Below are 20701 nucleotides of genomic sequence, written 5' to 3' on the forward strand. Positions count from 1 at the left end.
ACCCTGGTAAGCAAGGCGGAAAGCTTAAAACTCTGCCTTTCATAGGGGGCAAGGCCTGTTTGGTGCACCAGCTCCAGAACAGTAGGGGTGGTCCTGCAGGGGCAGTTTTAGGGTTGTTTTGGCTGTACGTAATTTTGGCTTTACGTGCAAGTCCTTAAGCCTCACATAAATTACGAATCATCTGTATAGGTTTGAAGAACATAAAACCAAAAATACTGGCAATACAGTGGTGCCCAGCAAGACGAATGCCTCGCAAGACGGAAAACTCACTAGATGAAAGGGTTTTCCGTTTTGGAGGTGCTTCGCAAAACGAATTTCCTATGGGCTTGCTTCGCAAGACGAAAATGTCTTGCGAGTTCCTGCGGGTTTTCCCCCCTCCCCCCTTTTTCTAAGCCGCTTACCCGATAAGCCGCTAAAAGCCACTTATCTGCTAAGCCGCTAATAGCGCTAATCCGCTAAGCCGTCAATGGGCTTGCTTCGCAAGACGAAAAAAACGCTAGACGAAGAGAATCGCGGAACGGATTCTTTTCGTCTTGCGGGGCACCACTGTATGGCTAGAAGGCTACGTTCAGCAGTAAGGCTGTACACCTGCATTTGCCTGTTAGGAGTCAATTCTTGCGGATTTTCATAAAAGCTGGGGGAAATTTATCTTCTTGGAGGCCTTTCAGAGAAAAGCCAGAAAGGATCAAGAAAAGAGCAGCCATTTAATCTGGAAGAGACCTTGAGTGTGCTCTTACGACTTCATGATGGTCAAAACAATGATTTCCAATAGCTACTAAAACTTGTTTCCTTCTGCCTCAAGACTTGGGAAATGAAACAAATACAACCCACAGTGAATTTAAGGAAGTTGTTTCTTTTCATTCTTTTCCTTTTTTTACTAAAGACTCTTGTTATAAATTACACAAATAACTTTATAAACAAATCATTCCCCCCACGTTTTGTTTAAGTAATAACTTTATCAATACAAATAAAGAAATTTCAAGTATGAAAAGTGCATTATTGCAATAATACCTCTTTGCAAGTCCAAAGTCTTGGTTTAGGGTAAAACTATAAAGTGTAAAAAAAGGAGCAAAACAATCAGTGCCATCTAGTCAGTCAAGGAATCCAATACCCTTAACCGTGTTGCCTGGTGTGCTACTGGAGGGGCAGGTTTGCATAAGGAAGTTGGACTCGTCTCCCATTTTATATATATAAAAAATAGATCTGGTTGTTCATCTTGCTGACGTTAGCAGCTGCCATGAATAGAAATTTCCAGCCATCAAGTCCAGAGTGCTGCCCTTGGTGTCAACCGTTCTGAGCTGCGGCTTGCATATTGCTGATTTCCTCATCCTCTTCATGGGTTCGTTTCAGACTTCCTGCAAAACAGGTGGGGCAGGTGGAGAAGGTGGCTAAGAGGACAGAAACAAGCTTTCCAAAATGGTTTGAGTGGAACCAGGCCTGTTCCACAAAACATTTTCATTTTGCTGCACAATGCCAATTAGAAGCCAATTTTTCTATCCATGTTTTGCCCATTTTAAGCATCCAAAAATAGTTAACAGCCAGTCTCCCTGTGCTTCTCTTCCTACTTCTTAACTCAAGACAACAAGAAGTTCAAATAGATTTAATCAAATATGAACCAGGTTGGTTTCGATCAGTAATCTATCAGCTTTGAGTAGCTTCCCGTGGTAGATTTCATACTCTGGATGTAGGTGTGGGGAACCTTTTCGATTCCACAGGCCAGAACCTCATCGTAAATGGACTAGGGGGGCACATTTGACAGGTGGGCGCAGCTGCATGCTTGTCAATTACAGGACATCAAGAAGTTGGTAATTTGACCTTGAAAGTTGCTGCTAAAACAATGCCCCCCCCCTTCATTTTAGCAGGGTGTTTTGATGCATACACCTTCCTAATTAGGGAGGGGTTTGTATTGGGGGCAAGTGAAGGGGAGGAATGCATGTACATAAAGAAGGGTAGACGACGTCCATACTGCCAGTACTACTGTTTTATTCTGGGTAGAGGCAGCAGTTAGCAAGGGATTGCATGCAAATCTGACTCAGGAAGGAGTCTGCTTGGAATTCCCTGCTGAAAGGAAGGTTTCCCCCTTTGTTTTAGAGGGGATTACAATGCAAATCTTTGAGAAAGCAGGCTTGGCAGTGACTGCTCTGGAAATGTGCCCCTTGGGCTGAAGATGTTTCCCCGCCCCTGCTACACAGAAATATATGCTCACCCGTACTGACAGACAGTGATTGCTCCAGCTGCCGAGGAGACATCATCTGGATAGTTAATTTTGCTAGATAGATGGCTTCATATTCCTAAAAATAAAATAAAAAATGAAGCAGCAGCAGAATGACTGGACTGGCACAAATGGGCAAGAATTCACCTGACATTGGGATCATGGGATAAAAAGAACGGGAGGGCAGCTAAAGGAACATATTTGTTTACAGCCATGAAGGCTGGAATATTGCAGGAAACTGAGGTGAGGGAAGAGAAAAAGTGGTTCTGGATAAAAGTAGTTGCTTCTGTTTGGCTGACCTGAGCAATTCCAGAAAGCCACACCCACTGTTCAGGGCAGGCACCAGTGAACTACTCAAGAGTCAGCATGGACCAGGACTATACCTGGTCTACCAGTTCTGGTCTACCAGAGCAGAGCAGAAATGGGGAATCTGAGAGAATTTTGGACAATGTGGCTCAAAGAGATTTTATGCCACCAGCCTCAAGCTCAGCCCTGCTGCTGAGACCTAGTGCTCTACACTGGCCACGTGGTTATCAATGTAAAGCTGATAAATTGTTTATTAAATATCATTAATTTTAGGTATCTTATGCTTTTGTTTTACATATTTTACATTTGTTAGAATTGCTCACATCCTCAGTACAGCATCAAAGCAAACAAAATGATAGAAAAGGCCAAATACCGGTAATGTACCAATTAACACCTCAAACAGCCAGGCAAGATATAATGAAGTTTTTCATTTAAGCCAATGCATATCAGATACTTGGGGAGGCCGGGCCAGACCATCAGTATGAATATCATATTTCTACATCATCAACAGGTAGGAAAACAACTTACCTGAAGTTGATGAACAAATCCAGCATTGGGATTAATACAAAACCTTCTTTCTTGCACGTATGTAAATGCATCCCTACAAGAAAGAGATTCTCCATTTTCATCTTTAATACCAGTTTGCATTTGGTTTCTGACTCATTCTTTTGGTATTTACTTTCAGTTTAGCTCTGCCTGTATTCTGCCTTCAAAAAGTTTAGAATGACATACAAGGGCTCGCATTCAGGAATTAGTCATGCCCAGACCTGCTTAACTCCATAAAGGCTTACAGCCAACAACAACTGGGTCCAGTTAGTAAACAGATTTTCCTTATAGAAGATGCTGAGAACTGACCCTGCTGTTACATGTGAAATTTATGTTATAAGCATTAAACACTGAACAGAGGGCCAACTCAATGGGAACATCTGTTGTGCGAGGCCTGATAAAGTGAAGAGGCCAAGTGAAACTCAAACCTCACCCCACTCATCATCTTCATCCTCACAACAGTCCCATGTTGAGTGCCACTCCTATTTCACAGATGGGGAATTGAAGCTGAGAATACAATGATCCCCAGGCAGAAGTAGGACTTAAATCCAGGCACCCTGGCTAAATGTTCCATTCACTGGACCAAGACAGTGTTATTGTGCATAAGCTCACTTGCTTGGGAACCATCACACAAACCTCATCTATCTCAGGCTTAAAGTTCTCTATTAAAACATGAAACAGATGACCCACATAGCCAATCTTTATTCTCAAGAATCCATTACCCCTAAGAAATTCTCACTGCATCTCCATCCTTTTTAATAAGGCCATCACTGGGGCTCCCTCTTCACTGGGATCAGAATTTTCTACAGATGTTTCAACCCCAGAATTCCCCTGCCCTACAGCATATCCAAGACCTGTTTTGTCTCTGGCTGTCATTCCCAAGTCAGATGTACGGCAAGCACTGCACTCTGTCAGCTGAGGTGGTGATGGAGGAGTAACAAGGCATGAGCATACTGGAGGGAATCAGTATTGGAGGAAAGTTCTGTGCAGAGGGAACATGCACACCTTTCACTAAAAGATCTTGGTCTCTTTGCTGGGAGAGGTCACAGCACCAGTGGCAAGTGTTACAACCACCACCATCACAAAGGCTGAGAAAGGGGAGAGAGAAGGAGCAACTTGGCCTGGCACTGAAAGAACACAGCAGGCACATAGGCCTGTACAGTGGTACCTCGGGTTACATATGCTTCAGGTTACAGACTCCGCTCACCCAGAAATAGTACCTCGGGTTAAGAACTTTGCTTCAGGATGAGAACAGAAATTGTGCGGCGGCGGCAGCAGCAGGAGGCCCCATTAGCTAAAGTGGTGCTTCAGGTTAAGAACAGTTTCAGGTTAAGAACAGACCTCCGGAATGAATTAAGTACGTAACCAGAGGTACCACTGTATTGCCAACTTCAGTCTGCAATATTTTAGGGCAGTTTTTCTTTTGAAAAAGTTGCACAATATCGAAACACTTAGGTGATCAAGTTGTACAACTGTTTTTAATCCCTTCTTGTTGTAAAGCAGGGTCCCACTCAGCTAGTCACTAGACATGGAGAGCTGCATTAACAACAAACTACAACTAGATGGCCCTCGTGGTCCCTTCCAATTCTACAGTAGAATCACTCAAGATTCCCATTTTGGCCATGTCGTGACTCAGCGGCTGAAGACCAATATTCTCTCCAAGGGATGGAAAGCAGTTTAAAATCACTTCTGTACCTGTACTTCACTCCAAATGTTTCCATAATATATGCAATAACTAAGGCAGCACTGAAAAACAGAAAACAAACCAACAAAAACAAGTTAAGATATGTCAGCCATGCCTTGGGATATTTTTAAAAAATAAGTGAGCCTTGTTACCTTCTAGAAATCCCCGCGTTCCCATGGACAAGAACTTTTCCTGAGAATGAAAAGAATTGCTTTACACAAAGCAGCCGGAGCTTTTACAGGCATTTTGTATTATTTGTACTATATAGTTTATATCCCACCATTCAGTCCTCAACAAGATCCAAACACGTAACGTCCAGTGGGCTCTTCTTATATTAAAATTAATTGAAATCATTAGCATAGCCAAACACAGTCAGTAGCAAAATCAGCATAAACATCTTAAAACACATATAAGCAGGAAGCTGAGTTCGAGCCTCAGGAACTTGATTTCCTTCTGCATTACCTGCTATGTGGCATGCCAGTAAGGAGGCCAGTAAGGCTTAACTAGATGGCATCAACTATCACTGCACATCTTATAGCATTCCCAAGAGGGACTGTATCCCAGTCCATTAACAAGTACATCCACCCCATCTGTATTTAGGTAAAGGTAAAGGGACCCCTGACCATTAGGTCCAGTCGAGGCCGACTCTGGGGTTGCGGCGCTCATCTCACTCTACTGGCCGAGGGACCCGGCGTACAGCTTCCGGGTCATGTGGCCAGCATGACTAAGCCGCTTCTGGCGAACCAGAGCAGCGCACGGAAACGACGTTTACCTTCCCGCCGGAGTGGTACCTATTTATCTACTTGCACTTTGACGTGCTTTCGAACTGCTAGGTTGGCAGGAGCTGGGACTGAACAACGGGAGCTCGCCCCGTCACAGGGATTCGAACCGCCAACCTTCTGATCGGCAAGTCCTAGGCTCTGTGCTTTAACCCACAGCGCCACCCGTGTCCCTTCATCTGTACAGTGGTACCTCAGGTTACATACGCTTCAGGTTACATACGCTTCAGGTTACAGACTCCGCTAACCCAGAAATAGTACCTCAGGTTAAGAACTTTGCTTCAGGATAAGAACAGAAATCGGGCTCCGGCGGCGCGGCAGCAGCAGGAGGCCCCATTAGCTAAAGTGGTGCTTCAGGTTAAGAACAGTTTCAGGTTAAGAACCTCCGGAACGAATTAAATACTTAACCTGAGGTACCACTGTATTTACATGTAGCTAAAAAAGCAACACATTTGTATCAAGCATCTGATAAATTAGGTAGGCAAGCAAAGTGAGCACACGTACCTCCGGTTTGTAAACTCCCATCAATAAATGCCTTAGTCTAAAGGAAAACATAACAGACACAGATTCTGTTCCAATTACTGCCATCTTGAAGAATTCTTAACACAAATGCAGCCTATTTGTGTGTTCTAGAGTATCATGCACTCGAGGAAATAGTAAATAACTTGGGCCCCCCAAAATTTATAATATGAAGACTTAAAACATTGATCATAGTCATCTTTATATTGTATTCTTGCTAATAGAATGCCAATACAAAAAATACTACACTTTATCAAAAATGCTTAAATGCACCTGCTTTTAAAAAGCACCTTAAAAACACCTGCTGCTTTTAAGTTGCTTAACATTGATAGCAGCAGATGCAATGGTTTAAAACTACTTCCTCAGAATGCAATCCAGTGTACAGCAACCCAAAGGCCCTAAAAGGTGCAACTAGATTTCCACACGTGGTGTTTGTAGCCCTAGTTAGATTTATCTTTTGCTATGGACATCAACATTCTCACAGCAACACTTCCAAAAGGAAAGGTGTGTTTTGTAACTCATGGGTGTATGCAATCAAGGTATATCCTGCCAGGCCAGAAAAATAGTGTGAAGATTTAAACTGCTCATAAAATGTTGACAGCACTTGGGTTACAGGCTACCAGTGATGTTTATCTACCCCAAAACCTAAACATTGACTTTAGCTACTGCATTTCTTTTAAATTCTGATTACTGTTTATCATTTTTATTGTGGATAGTATTACAGGCAACTCCCCATTTGTGCAGGGATTGGGTTCCAGTCATGGCACGTCCAGCCCCCAACCCCGTTCTGCCCCCTTCCAGGGCCAAAAACAGCACTCACGTTGGCAGTCACGCACAAACGAACACGTGCAAAATTATCACTGCCTATACTTCTGCTGTTAGCCTCCCTGGGCACTTTTAGCAGAAAAGCAGAATAAAAACATGTAAAATAAACAACTTTTTCAGTGCTCAGTTTTATGGCAAGAATTAACACCCAAGATTCGTTTAAAAGTTTTTTAAGTGACATGGCAATTTAACAGGGCAGAACGGAAGTGGGGGGGTGGAGATTCCTCATGGCCCTCCTAACATACTGTATTTTTCGCTCTATAAGACCACAAGACACACCTAGTTTGTGGAGGAGGAAAACAAGAAAAAAAATATTCTGAATCTCAGAAGCCAGAACATCAAGAGGGATCGCTGCGCAGTGAAAGCAGCAATCCCTCTTGCTGTTCTGGCTTCTGGGATACCTGCGCAGCCTGCATTCGCTCCATAAGACGTGCATTTCCCCTTACTTTTTAGGAGGGAAAAAGTGAGTCTTATAGAGCAAAAAATACGGTAATTATTGTTAAGATGTTGTGGGGGTGGGACAGCAGAATGCAGAGCTCATTATTTTTATTAAGGTTTTTAGTGCTCCTTGTCTTGAAGCAGCAGCAAGGGGGCCTAGAAATATGGCTCTCCCCAGCTGCTTCTTGAAACTCCCTAGCCAGCTCTGCCTGGCACAAGTATTCAGACATCCACATAGCCATTTCAAGAGGCCCCCTCCATTACCAACAGTTCACAAGAAGTCAACGGAGTGCACTTTCAGCAGATGCCCGCCATGGACAATGGCCATCCAAGGGGCAGGAGAGAACAAAGTGCACAAAGTAAAAAGAGAGATGCTGAGAAAGCAACTCAGATATCTTGCACAGAGTGAATAGCAAGCAGACACAGCCATTTTTGAGCTGAGAATTGCATTCTGTGACCTGTCCCCCTTAATATCTGATATGACAGTTACCATGGGTACAATTCACTGGGAAGTTTCTCTGGCATGCTAAAATGAAAGGGAATCCTGCAAAAGCACTTTTATGCAGGAGAACTTCCCAGAGGACTGTACCCATGGCAACCAGCAATACTACGAGTCAGGGGCTTATCCACAAAACCATTAAATTAGGTGGACATCGCAGGAAGAATTATTTATCAATTTAGCTGAACTGCTTCAGAGATGGATTGTTTCTTCCTTTTTCACACGCACATTGGGCTGCACTTGCTCACATGATTTCTGAAAGATATTAGGATGAAAGAGTTTAACTCACAAGTCATGCGAAACACTTACCGTCGGGAAAAATCTGATTATATTTTCAATGGGATGATCTGCAATATCCAAGACTAAATACCTACAATTAAAGTAAGTGTGTTAAATACACAACCAGAATCGCTCATCTTCAAAAACATTAACACCCAGCCTGAAAAATGTTTCTTTTATCATTTGAAGCGGATATAAATATAATATATATTATATAATATAAATATAAAAGTTAAAAGGTCCAACATATTGTTCTGCAACGGAATGTACGATAGCCAAATGACCCCTTCTCTGTTGTTGCAAAATTCCCTCATGAAAGCTATAAGGCAAGACTTCAGGAGAATTTCAGGAGAAAAACTACTAGCAGAGTAAGGTTCTCTCCTCCTTTCTCTTCACTGCTGCAAAACAGCTCTAAAGACTGATCTGCATTTCAGAGCAAGCAGGGCTGGGAGAGCCACTGCCAGGCAAATCAGAAAATACAGAGCTAGATTATCATTAAGACAGCTTTCTGTGTGTTGTATCCAACTATCATTCTTGCTCCTGTCAGTGGAAAAAGGGGGCAAGAATTTCTCAATGATTTCTCGCCCCCTCTGTAGTACCCTGCTCCTAAACCTGCTCCAGAAGGCTGGGGGACTCTCCAGATCAGTTCCGGTGGCGCATGGAGGGCTGTGGAGGGGAAAGGGAATTGCTGAAAATTGCTTCCTTCTTCATTTCACCGAGGGAAGTCGTACCGCCAGCTGAGCAACCCTTGTTGGGCTATCGCCACATGCAGCTGTGGTGTAACATGTAGTTTGGTCCTTAGGCTTCCTGTCTTTGAACGCCAGTTTTGGTCAAGTTCAACAGGAATCACTTTCAGCCATGTTTGAAAAGAATACAGAGCAACTGTGGGAAGGACTATGTCAGGGATTAGGAACCTCAGGTGTGGGAGCCGAATGTGCGCCTCAACCTCTCTATCTGGCCCTTGGAATGCCCCAGCCACACCCCTCACTGGCCCTGTTTCCTGCCCAAAGCATTTTGCCTTGTCCTTACAGCAATCTCATTCCTCACAGGAAGTCATAAAGAAGTTCTTGCACCTGTCTTTCTGACATTCACGCTATGCAATATACCTGCCAACTATTGCGATCCACTGAAACGTTTAAGCATTACCTGCAATCTTGCTTTGCAGTGTAAAGACTGAAAACTACACTAGCACAACAAGCAGACATTGAACATGACGTATTTTCACAACATTGCTTTATAGGTTACTTACCTAAATAACTGCTGGAAGTTTGGTTTAATAAAGTTTGCTTCAATATTTTGCCGTATGCATATTACATGGGTAATTCCATGTTTCTGAAGTATAGGTAGCTGCAAAATGAATGTTTGAAAAAGTGAAAGCTTCTTTAAACTAGCATACAAACAAGAGTAATAATATTGCACTATGACTAGCTGATAGCTTTATTAAGACATGTTATTAAGACAATATATTTAGATATTTAAAATGTTCAGTAAGACCATGATAGCTTAAAACCAAACACACACAACAAATTCATTTTTGTGGCCAGTGCAAAACAAGCCGGAAGCCTGCAAAGTTACTGTGTGGCTTTGTTTTAAAAAGGTGACTTTGTTTAAAGCTGACAAAAACTCAGAAGGAACTTTCTTTCCACATTCATTTGAACCTTCAAAATAGGCTGGACAAGCTTCTAGTCGTTTTGGGTTGGCACAAAGGTGCAGCTCATCAATAAACAGTGTAATTCTATTCAAAGACTATTAACGTTGTGTCACAAAGTGTGCATTTTGCAGTTTGTTTCTTTAAAACACCTTTCTTTGTCTTTCCTCAAGCAGAGTCCAACTAGCAAACAGTAGAAAATTAAAATGTTACAGGAAAAAATTCACACATGACAATCAAGTAGAAGGAATTTATATTGGTTAATATGTATCAATAATTGTGTATTAATGTAACATTTTTATATGTAACTGTATTTTTGTAAAATTTGTTGTTGTTCAAGTTATTGTGGTTGTTATTGAATTTATATACCACCCTATACCTGCAGGTCTAAGGGCAGTTTACAAAATAAAATCAGAATATAAAACCACAAAATACAGAATCAAAATGAAAACAACAACCCAATACCCCCCAAACAACCACCACCACCACACCACACATTAGTGGCATAGTGGTCTACTGCAGCTTTAGGGTATTTTTTATACTGCTTAAGTTTTTTATATTCTAAGTGGCACAGAAATGGAAGAGGGTGATCAGGAAGAGTGGGGGATATTGAAACCAGTTCCTTCTCATGGCCAGATCACTTCCTGCTGAGATTAAGCTTTCAGCACTTTTTCTCCTCTGCAGAGGCGTGGGACCTATTAGGATAGTCTGCCCTAGGAGGCTGATGGATCCAAAGGATTTCCAGATAGCTGATATGCTTGGCGCTCCTGTCAAAGCCTTGGCTGGCCTCTGGAACACCCAAAGGGCTTGGGCCGTTGACACGATCACCCTGAGTGCCTTTTCCCTCTTCATTATGCCCATTTGGCTCCCCAGAGTACTCCAGAGCTTAGGCTAAGGAAACAAATTGGGGCACTGCTCAAACACGAGTGGAGGAAAATTCCAGTAAAATGCAATTGAACAATGGGCCTACCCAGCAGCAGTGAAGGCAGCTAAGAAAGTATGCGGTCTCCATTGCATCCTAACTGAGCCACCCAGCAGAGCATTTCTGGGTGGTGCAGGGCCTTTTAGTCTGGCCCAAAGGAGGTGACAGAACTGACGGCAGCTTATTGTGACTTGTTTGCAAAGCATTTTGAGGTTCATAACATCATTTGCATCCACACCGGGACCGCGACTCCACGTATAGCAGATGAACCTTGAGAGGTATCAGAGCACCGTCTAGTTCTGTTATGTTAGACGAGTTTTAGTTAGTAAGGACCGATGATGTGGACAAGGTGCTTAGATTGGTCAGGGCAACCATTTGTGCTCTAGACATGCAGAGCTGACACGCAGGGCAGAAACCTCCTTGCACGTTAGTTCTGCTGGCTCTTTGGGACCTCTTTGGGGTGGGTCTCCTCTTTGAACCACTAGGACTCTCCAGTGTGCTCCCCATGATATACAATTTTGGGTATGCGTGCAGGGGCCTGGAACCACCGCCTACCGTATTTTTCGCCCCATAGGACGCACCTTTTCCCCTCCAAAAATGAAGGGGAAATGTGTGTGCATCCTATGGGGCGAATGCAGGCTTTCGCTGAAGCCTGGAGAGCGAGAGGCGTCGGTGCGCACCAACCCCTCTCGCTCTCCAGGCTTCAGGAAGCTATCCACAAGCCTTGCAAGCCCGGCAGGAGTTCCCGCGGGCTCACAAGGCTTGCGGGCAGCAGCCTGCAGCCCCATCGAATGTCCACAAGCCTGTCCTGCCGAGCACGCGAGGCTTGGGGCGGCAGTCTGCTGCCCGAAGCACGCAGAGCCCTCCAGAGGGTGCCCCGTGCTTCGGGCGAGTGTCCGCAAGCCTTGCGCAAGGCTTGGGGCAGCAGCCGTGGCTGGGGGGGGGGAAATATATATTTTTAATTCATTTCCCCCCTCAAAAAATGAGGCGCGTCCTATGGGCCGGGGCGCCCAAAAGGCGAAAAATATGGTAATTCGGGAGCCCCCTGTACTACTAGTACAAGGTCTGTTCAAGATTAGTTCCTGTACCATTTTTTTCCTAGAAAAAAGCAGTGGCCAGCATTAAAATATTCTAGAAGGACACACCTACCTTGCTTTTCATAGCTGAAGAATATGGGCCCAGGAACAACCCAGGTAAAATTTCCTTTAAAAAAAGGAGAGAGAAAGAGAGGAATGAAAATTCAATCTACCTCAGCAATCTGGTAGAAGCTACACAAGACCAACACTAGCAGTAGAGTTTAATTACACTAGCATTAACTGGATGCATATACGGGATCTGGAAAGAGCTCTGTGGTTTTACCTGAGAAATGGGTACTTTTTTCCAGTATTGCTGGCACTGGGGCTACGAGGGAATCTTGCACAACAGAAACATAGGAGGTAAGAAAATCCCCAGCCACCCACTAAGCTTGCAAAGGACAATGACAGAGAGAAAACCACAAGCACACTTCTTGGTACTGACTAACCGAATTCAGGCACAGTATAATAAACGGTTTATGAGAAAGGCATTTATTCTTTGCTGATAAATGACTTGGTATATTCTGCCTGAGAAACAGAGCAGGGGGAGAGAGAAACATGAACAAGTTTGAGGTGACAGAGAGGTGGAGAGAAAAATCTAAGCAGCAGGGAGCTGCCTGCCGCCAAGGTAATAATATCCCAGAATAAGATTCCAGGAACTGTCTTGCCTCACTGAAGCTGCAACTCAAGCTTCCCTCCCCCACCAGCTCCTTCTAGACCAGAATGTTTCTCTTGCCTGTAATCCTCAAAGGCTTCTCAAAGGCTTCAAAGGTTTGAATGTAACAGGACTGAGATAAATGTACCTCATTGACAGTACAGTTGCTCTATGCTAAATGCAGAAAAGGATGTGCGATCTTACACATAGGTTAACGTACCACCCCACTTTTTCATTGCATCGCTTCCTCCTCATCTGATACTACCTTACCATCACTCTGAACTAGATAACCTACAACCAAGATTCTCCAATACCCACTATGTGGCTTGCTTACTCGAGTCATTTGGATTGTTTTACTTAACTATTTCTCAAGGTTCCTGCAATACGAGAGGTGTACAGTGGTGCCCCGCAAGACAAATGCCTCGCAAGATGGAAAACCCGCAAGACGAAAGGGTTTTCCGTTTGCGAGTTGCTTCGCAAGACGAATTTCCCTATTGGCTTGCTTCGCAAGAAGAAAGCCCATAGGGAAATATCCGGGGACCTCTTTTGAATGCTGGCAGTGGTGAGCAAAGCCTTTCCCCCCCCCCCCCTCTGGCCTTCAGAAGAGGTCCAGGAAGGCCGGCGGGGGCCGAAAGGCTTTGCTCCCCACCGCCAGCATTTTAAAAGCGGTCTGGGATAGCAGGGAAGCGCTTCCCGCTATCCCGGACGGCTTTTGAAGGCAGGCGGGGGGAGCAAAGACTTTCGCCCCCCGCCGGCCTTCAGAAGAGGTCCAGGACCTCTTCTGAAGGCCGGCGGGGGGCAAAAGTCTTTGCTCCCCCCTGCCTGCCTTCCCGGGGGCTTTGAAATCGCCCCTGGACAGCGGAGGACTTCTCCGCTGTCCGGGGCGATCTTAAAATGCTGGCGGGCGGCAGCGCTGCCGCCTGCCAGCATTTTAAAAAACCCGGGACAGCGGAGAAGTCCTCTGCTGTCCCGGGTTTTTTTAAAATGCTGGGGTGGGAAGAAAAGCCCTTGTCCCCCCCCCCAGCCTTCGGAAGAGGTCGGGGGACAGACTGTCCCCGGACCTGGTCTGAAGGCAGTTTCCCTAGGAACGCATTGATTGATTTTCAATGCATTCCTATGGGAAACCGTGCTTCGCAAGACGAAAAAACTTGCGGAACGAATTAATTTCGTCTTGCGAGGCACCACTGTACTCTCTTTTCTGGGAGGGCTTCTGGCTGCTTAACATGAAAATCCAACAAGCAAACCATACTTCACTGCATCTCAATGCTAGAAAGAGCTTTTCCTGCCAAATTTTTGCATGCCAGGCAAACCACTCCTTGTGAAAAGCCTACATCTACAGGAAATCATGAGGGCTTTCCCTGTTAGTATCCAGAAAAAAGACTTAGAATTTAGGAAGTTTAGGAGGGAGTTGCAATAGCCTATTAACATTTTAATTTTACTTTGCCGAGGCATCTGCCAATCCAGGCAAATTCACTTTATTTCTCCCTTCACTGAATATGACCAGTACTTAGCAACCTACAGAATTGTTGTGTTACTCTTAAATTTAGGAACAAATTCCGTGAGTGTTACAGCATGAGCAGCTTTCCCTACTGTCCACACACCAGGAGAAAAACAGCAACTTCCAAACAAAGAAATAGTGGCCCCTGCAGGCTCCTGGAACATGTGGAGAGGGGAATGAGTGACAGATATGTGCAGAGAGCAGCCAACTGGCCAGGAGCAAAGATAGCAGAGACAACCATTTTTGGAAGGAAGGTTAGGGCTGGGAATTGCCCACAAGGCCCAAAAAGACAGCGAAGGAAAGGGAAGGTCACAGATCTGGGGACCTTGACATTAATGCAAAACAATGCCTAGATGAATGAGAGGAACTGGGTGTGAGTCTAGGGCAAAAAAGGAAGGTAACAAATCTCTTGGTAGCCCAAAACTGCACTTGGAATTACAACTATCCCTGTGTGTTAGTCCTGTCATTCCAAGTCTTCTCTTGGGTGTTTCCAGAGCAATCGTCCCCAGTGTACCTCTGCAGCACACCTGAGTGTCTCAGGGCATAAGGTTTTGCTAAACCCTAGCAGCAGCACCACCACCACCAATTTCTAATGAACCAGTAGCTAGCTTTGATTAAAAGAAACAGCCATACCTGCATCTCTCTTCTCATTGGATATGTCCAGTCCTAGAGAGAGAGAAAAAAAATGCAGTGTTCACTTAACAATAATTTTCAGTATTGCCCTTAAGAGAACCAACTGTTTTTCAAGGAAAATCTGGTAGACTCAATGTTTTTAAGTCTTTGAACTGGGTGGAAAAGATACATACACATATAACATGATCTAAGTTACATCTTATTCAACATGTTAAATTGTGTATATTTCTCATTATCATAATTACAGTTTGAATAGTGAATGATGAATTATAGCTTCAATCACATAAAAACTAGCAGAAACTTCACAGACTGTCAACAAGAAGGAGTCTTGCAAATTACAACTTTTATATAGGCAAAGCAAAAGAATACACATTTATTCAGTTAGTAAGTAGTTAAATTCCAGATCCTGAATAGACATGTTTTTCAGACATCAAACAGACTTTTACTTCATCATCAAAAAGGCCTTCTGAGATTCAACAGCACATTTAAGTGTGCTTGGAATCAAAAGACTACCCAGAGTGGAAGTTTTGTAATGTCAAGGGTGCTAGCTACCACAAAAAGCATATCTAAGAGTTGTTAGAAATGACAAGAGCAGCAGCAAGAATTTTCATCAAGTGCTGATTTTTGTCTGTTGGAATCAACATTCTTAACTCTCCTCCCCAAGGACGTGCTCTGCCAGGGAGCTCTCTGCCCATTGGCAGACCAACTCTGCATTACAAAGATGTCTGCAAACATGACATGAAGACATGGCAACATTAACTCCACAGTCAGCAGCAGAGCAGAGAGACACAGCAAAACCAGACACCTTCATCCGCCCCAGCTGCAACATGTATGTCCCGTATGGGTCTCGGCAGCTACATCAGGAGCTGCAGTCTTCCAAAAGCTTGACTTCACCCCCAAATGGACACTCTTCCACTGTCTAGAGACAGACAGCTGCCAACAATTCCAGCAAGGCTCTGGCATAACATTGACAGCTCCTTTTGGAGTGGTAGAGAAGCAGGAAATATGCAGAATGAACTGCTAGACTTATTTAACTCCTCTGCATTAGTTTTTACCTATTTGCATTTTGAAAGGTATACTTTCATGCCAAATAAAAGCTGGTTTGATCCTAGATATTTGGCAACCTGCTTTTTATAGAATATTTACAAATCTAGAAAGTGTTGAATGAACAACAGTAAAGTGCAAATGGTCAGCTGTTGGTTTCATATTAAAATATGAACATATCTTGCTAAAAACTGATTTAGAAGCACATGCATTAATTATTACTCATACTGTTGCTACAAAATCACTATTTCTGATCTGTTCCTACGAATGAGCTTTCACAGAATTCTGGCATTTGCTATGATTGTGCATTTTAAAGGGGAATTACAGTTAAATGCAGATCATGCAGATTCCAATTACCGCTCTTCGTTTACGTATTTATTAAGTACTTAAACAGGCTATGGTGTCTTAGAGAATTTAATGTGGACAATCACAACAGGTTTGCAATCTAACAACTGGATAAGCTGCACTATTCAATTTGAACAAATACTAATTTTAATCTGTCACTCCAAAATGATATTTTTAGGTTTTAATAAAGTTCTGCTTATCTCATGCCTTTGAAATGGAGTTGGTTCCATTTTGAAAAAGCTAAACTTCATAAAACCTGCCCAGATATATGCCTCACACATCTGCAAGTCAGCATCTGACCATGGTTCAGATGTGATGTGGTCAAAATGAATGACTCTGTATCCCTACAATATGATAGTAATGATGCATTATAAGCCCTGTAAATTGGAAGGAATGGAGGAGTTATAATTTTACCTCCTCTATTTATGAGCTCCAGGGTATATTGTTGTGAATGGACCTTCAAATAGCAACAGCGGCTGAGAACATTTTTCTCCAGCACCTCCAGATGAGAAGACTGCTGGGCTTTTTTCCCCAGACTAAGATGTACCAACTGCTATTCATGATTTAAAAAACTTCAAGACTTGGTTACTGCAACCTGCTCAGCATGGACCTGATCTTCCTTTATTCAGGACTGTAGCTGATGCAGAACTAAAAAGGATGGATAGCCAATAAAATCAATAATCCTGCATCTATTTTAAAGCTTTTCACAATTTAATGCACTGGTTTTAAAACAGGGTTTAAAAGGTTGAGCTATAGTTTAATCAGTTTTAGAAACTCAATATTAGCTAGGCACCAAATAGCTCCTTAAACCAGGGTTATAGTCACCAAAACGGAATGTCAAGTTGCCATTTTTGGGCTCGAAAATTCTATTTTTCAATACGATTTTTTGGTTCCTGAAATTTGTTCTGATTATGATTCTATGTAGGTAAAATATCAAGGATAGAATTCTACAGGGTGCGGCATTAGTGTGTGAAAACAGTCAAGATCCCATGATCCCCAGGCATGCATTTCCGGACAGTGGAGATGTCAGGCACCATCCTGGCGCCCAGGCAGCTTCACTTGGTCGCAAGTGGCCAATAGCCAGGTGCAAAACGCGCCTGGTGCCTGGTGAATTTGGAACACTGATTTTAATTTCTCTTTTTCTTTTGTCCCCTCACAAGATATGTCGGCTGAGGAGAAACTCCTGCATGGAACTGCCCCTCCATGAAGCAGGCTGGCCAGCAAGGGCATGAAGGACAGCATTTTCTGTGTGCCCCCCCCCCAACCGTACTTTTTAAAAGTACCAGTACTTTAATACATCACACAGCTGACTGAGTTGGGGCAATGGGGAAAACCTTACATTCCTTACAATGCACAATTATTGCTAAACAGGGATGGTAAAACAAACAGCAGTTAAGATCATTCTGGATTCTGAAAGGAAATGGGGGAGTCTAAAAATAGAAATGAAGTACAGCATGATTGTTTGCGCATAGGGGTGTGTGAAACAGTAGGAAGCACCAAGTGGGCCTGTACATGAGATAAAGTTTAAGACCGCCACTTAGGATTTATTATATCTTAATTTTATTGTCTGCTGTTTTATTGCAGGTGGACATTTTACTGCCCTGCAACTTGCTTTTGGTGTAATATATAAGGTGATGAAAAAAAGAGAATTAATAAATCTATGAGCTGCCAAGCACAAGTAGTAATGAGCAAAGGTACACACCACTGGGTAAGGTTTCTCAATAAACCTTTGTCAGGTAGAAGCAGCTAAACAGGAGAGAATGAGACGGATGCTGGCAGTGACAAAACCCTGGAATTCTCTATGGTGAAGGACTGAATAACATGGACCTTCAAAAACCTACTGGATGGGACTATGGGCACATCTAGTCAAGGATTCTACTCTCAGAGGACGACTAGATGCCTCTGGGAGGCCTGCCAGCAGGATATGAATGCAACATGAGCACAGCAACTGCCTCTAGTAATGCACAGCCATCATAGAATAATAGAATTGTTGAGTTGTAAGGGATCCCAAGGGTAGTTCAACCCCCTGCAATACAGGAACGACAACCAAACATTCCTTGAGAGATGGCCATCCAACCCCTATTTAAAAACTTCAAATGATATAGAGTTCACCTCTTTCTGAGGGGGCCCTTTCCACTGCTGAACTTGCCATCAGAAAGTGCTTCTTAATGTATAGTTGGCATTTCCTTCCTTGTAATTTGAATCCATTGGTTCGAGTCCCCCACCTCCACCCCCAGGCAGCAGAAAACAAGCCTGCTCCATCTTCTGTGACAGCCATTCAGATATTTGAAGATGGCTCTCATATCTCCTCTGTCTCCTCTTTTCCAAACTAAACATCCCCATCTCCTTCAAGCATTCCTCGTAAGGATTGGTTTCCAGACCCTTGCTCATTTTGGTTGCCCTCCTCTGCACATATTCCAGCTTGTCAATATCCTCATTAAACTGTGGTGCCCAGAACTGGACACAGCACTCCAGGTGGGTTCTGACCAACGCAGAATTGGGTGGTGCTATTTCTTTCCTTGATCTGGACACTACTTCTGTCAGTGCAGGCTAGAATTGCATGTGTTTTTTTGCTGTTGCATTGTACTGATTAATGAAAAGTAGCCATTGATAATCATACCCTCCATGAATTTGTCTAAATCAGTTTTAAAGCAAACCATCATTGGGGGCCATCACTGTGTCTTATTGTAGTGACTTCTGCAACTGAATATGCATTGGGTGAAGTACTTCTTTTTACCTGTCCTGAATACTGAACATTTAGCTTTGCAGAATGATCCTTGTTTTTGGCACCCAGTATAAAAACTTTTCTCTATCCAATTTTACTATACCATGCATAATTTTTTAACCCTCTTATGTGCCTTTTCTCTAAATTAAAAAGCCTTAAATGTCACAACTTTTCCACATAGGAGAGTTGCTGCAGCCACTTGATCATTTATTTGGGTTGCCCTTTTCCAGTTTTTCCAGTGCCACAATAGCCTTTCTGAGGTGAGACAAACAGAACTGTACACAAACCACAGATTTGCGTAAGGGCTTTTTGTTATGGGCAACCTTATTTCCCAAGGATCCCTAACATGGACACCTCCTTTTACACATACTGGGTTTACCTGTTCATCCAACCATCCTCCATTACCTCAATACCTCTTTCCTGGTCACTTCAAGCCCCGACCCACAACCAGGGTGGAAGAAAGAGAACACCACTCTTTAAGCGGTGTTGTTGTATTCTCCCGTTTTTTGTAGTAAACGGATGCTGAGTCAAATGCGCCCATGTAGTGTGAAGAGTTGCACACACCCATTCAGGGCAGAATGGAAAAAGGAGATGAGTTGTGGGACTTCCCAAAAGAAGCTGCAGGCTACAAAATGTTAACCACTCCCCTCCAAACACACACACACACACACACACACACCAGCAGCAGCACCACTGCCACAATGGTGTGGCAGAAAAATTACGCCAGATCTAGTAGGGTAAAGAGAGAGAACATATAAAACACACAGAGATGTGGACATACACACACATTCACACGGGATGAACTACGACGGGACACGCCCCAACAGAGAAAGGTGTCTCCCCCAATTCACACGGGAGGAGGGTGGGGGGCGAACCCTTGAAGACCCACAAGGGTCCAAACACCCAAGGGTGGGAGGAGGAGGCCATTATCAAGGTCGGTTCCTGAAGCCCCCCCCCCACCCGTCCTTGCGAGCGACCCCCCCTTCCCACGACGCGTGTGTGTGTAAGTAGTAGAGGACAGACAGCGAAGCCCGCCTAGTGACCGTTTCCAGCCATTGAGATGCTGAGGCGTCGGAAGGGGGGAGGAAAAGGCGGGCAGGGGGAGAGGAGGGGGGAGAAGACCCTCGCCGCCGCCCCCCCCCCGCCCCCAGCTCACCTCAGAGTCCTCTTTGGGCTGCGGCAGCGCGGGGAAGACCGGCTTGGCGAGCTCCATGGCCCGGGGGGGGGGTCTCTGGTCTCCCCCTCGTGCCTCTCCCTCCCTCCCTCCCTCAGGCGCTCTCCTTCCCCTCAGGCGGTCAGTGGGGCAGGAGCAGGACGTCGTCGTGGGCGGCGGGCCTCGGCGCTCGGGAGGCGGCCAGGGCGGCGGCGGCGGGGAAGCGAGAAGGCGAGGTAGGAGAGAGAAGCAGCGGCGGCGGGAGCGGCGGCGGCGGCGGCTCGCGCCCAGCCGCCATGCCGCTGGCTGGGCTTGGTCGGCGGCCCCTCCTCCTCCTCGGTCGGTCTGAGGGAAGGCCGGCCGCTCCGCTGCTTCTCCCCTCCCCTACTTCTTGCCCCCGCCCCCTCGCAGGAGCCCCGCGCGCTCCGCCCGTGCGCGCGGCCGCCGCCGCCGCCGCCGCCCCCTCCTCTTCCTCCTCAGGCACCAACTGTCGCTGGCTGAGGCGAGCCGGCCGGGAAAAGGGAGGGGGCGTGGCCCCAGAGACGTGCCGTAAAAAAAAGAGTGGGCGGGGCGCACAGAGACCCGAGCGGGGAGGAGGGGGTGGGCGTGGCCCTAGGAAGCGGTGTACATAAAAGGAATGGGCGTGGCAAAGAGAGAGAGAGAGCGCGCACACTCGGAGCGGGACGTAGAAGGAGTGGGCGTGGCAGAGAGAAATCAGCGCGGGGAGGGAGAGGGGGCGTGGCCCTAGGAACCGGCCGGAGATGGGATGGGCGTGGCAGGAATCCTGAGGGAGGAGGAGGAGGAGGAGGCGTGGCCGGGCAACAGGCAGAGCGCCCCGCTAGTCCCCCGGTTGTGCGCATGCGCGAAAGTGTGCCCTGCGCGTCTTGGTGGGAGGAAGAGAGCTTCGAAAGCGTCTGT

General features: G+C 45.1%; 1 protein-coding gene across 1 annotated transcript; it reads right to left on the reverse strand.

The window, feature by feature from the left end:
• Nucleotides 1–833: 833 nt before the first annotated feature.
• STYX (serine/threonine/tyrosine interacting protein) lies at nucleotides 834–20185 on the reverse strand. The gene is made up of 11 exons (XM_083738414.1): nucleotides 19787–20185; nucleotides 14517–14549; nucleotides 11807–11860; nucleotides 9337–9434; nucleotides 8118–8178; nucleotides 6032–6068; nucleotides 4901–4940; nucleotides 4760–4810; nucleotides 3047–3119; nucleotides 2207–2291; nucleotides 834–1355 (listed from the first exon to the last, which is right to left on the reverse strand). The coding sequence occupies exons 1-11, from the start codon at nucleotides 19841–19843 to the stop codon at nucleotides 1285–1287; spliced, it is 660 nt and encodes a 219-aa protein (XP_083594540.1). The 5' UTR covers nucleotides 19844–20185; the 3' UTR covers nucleotides 834–1284.
• Between the last annotated feature and the right edge of the window lie 516 nt (nucleotides 20186–20701).

The sequence above is a fragment of the Podarcis gaigeae genome, assembly GCF_964106915.1.
Source record: "Podarcis gaigeae genome assembly, chromosome: 1".
Lineage (NCBI taxonomy): Eukaryota > Metazoa > Chordata > Lepidosauria > Squamata > Lacertidae > Podarcis > Podarcis gaigeae.

Coding starts and splice junctions, on each gene's coding strand:
- STYX (XM_083738414.1), bottom strand. CDS start 19,843: ATGGAGCTCGCCAAGCCGGTCTTCCCCGCGCTGCCGCAGCCCAAAGAG. Junction 9,435..11,806: donor CTTCAGCTATGAAAAGCAAG/GTAGGTGTGTCC, acceptor TTCATTTTGCAG/CTACCTATACTTCAGAAACA. Junction 6,069..8,117: donor TAATCAGATTTTTCCCGACG/GTAAGTGTTTCG, acceptor GTTTTCCTTTAG/ACTAAGGCATTTATTGATGG.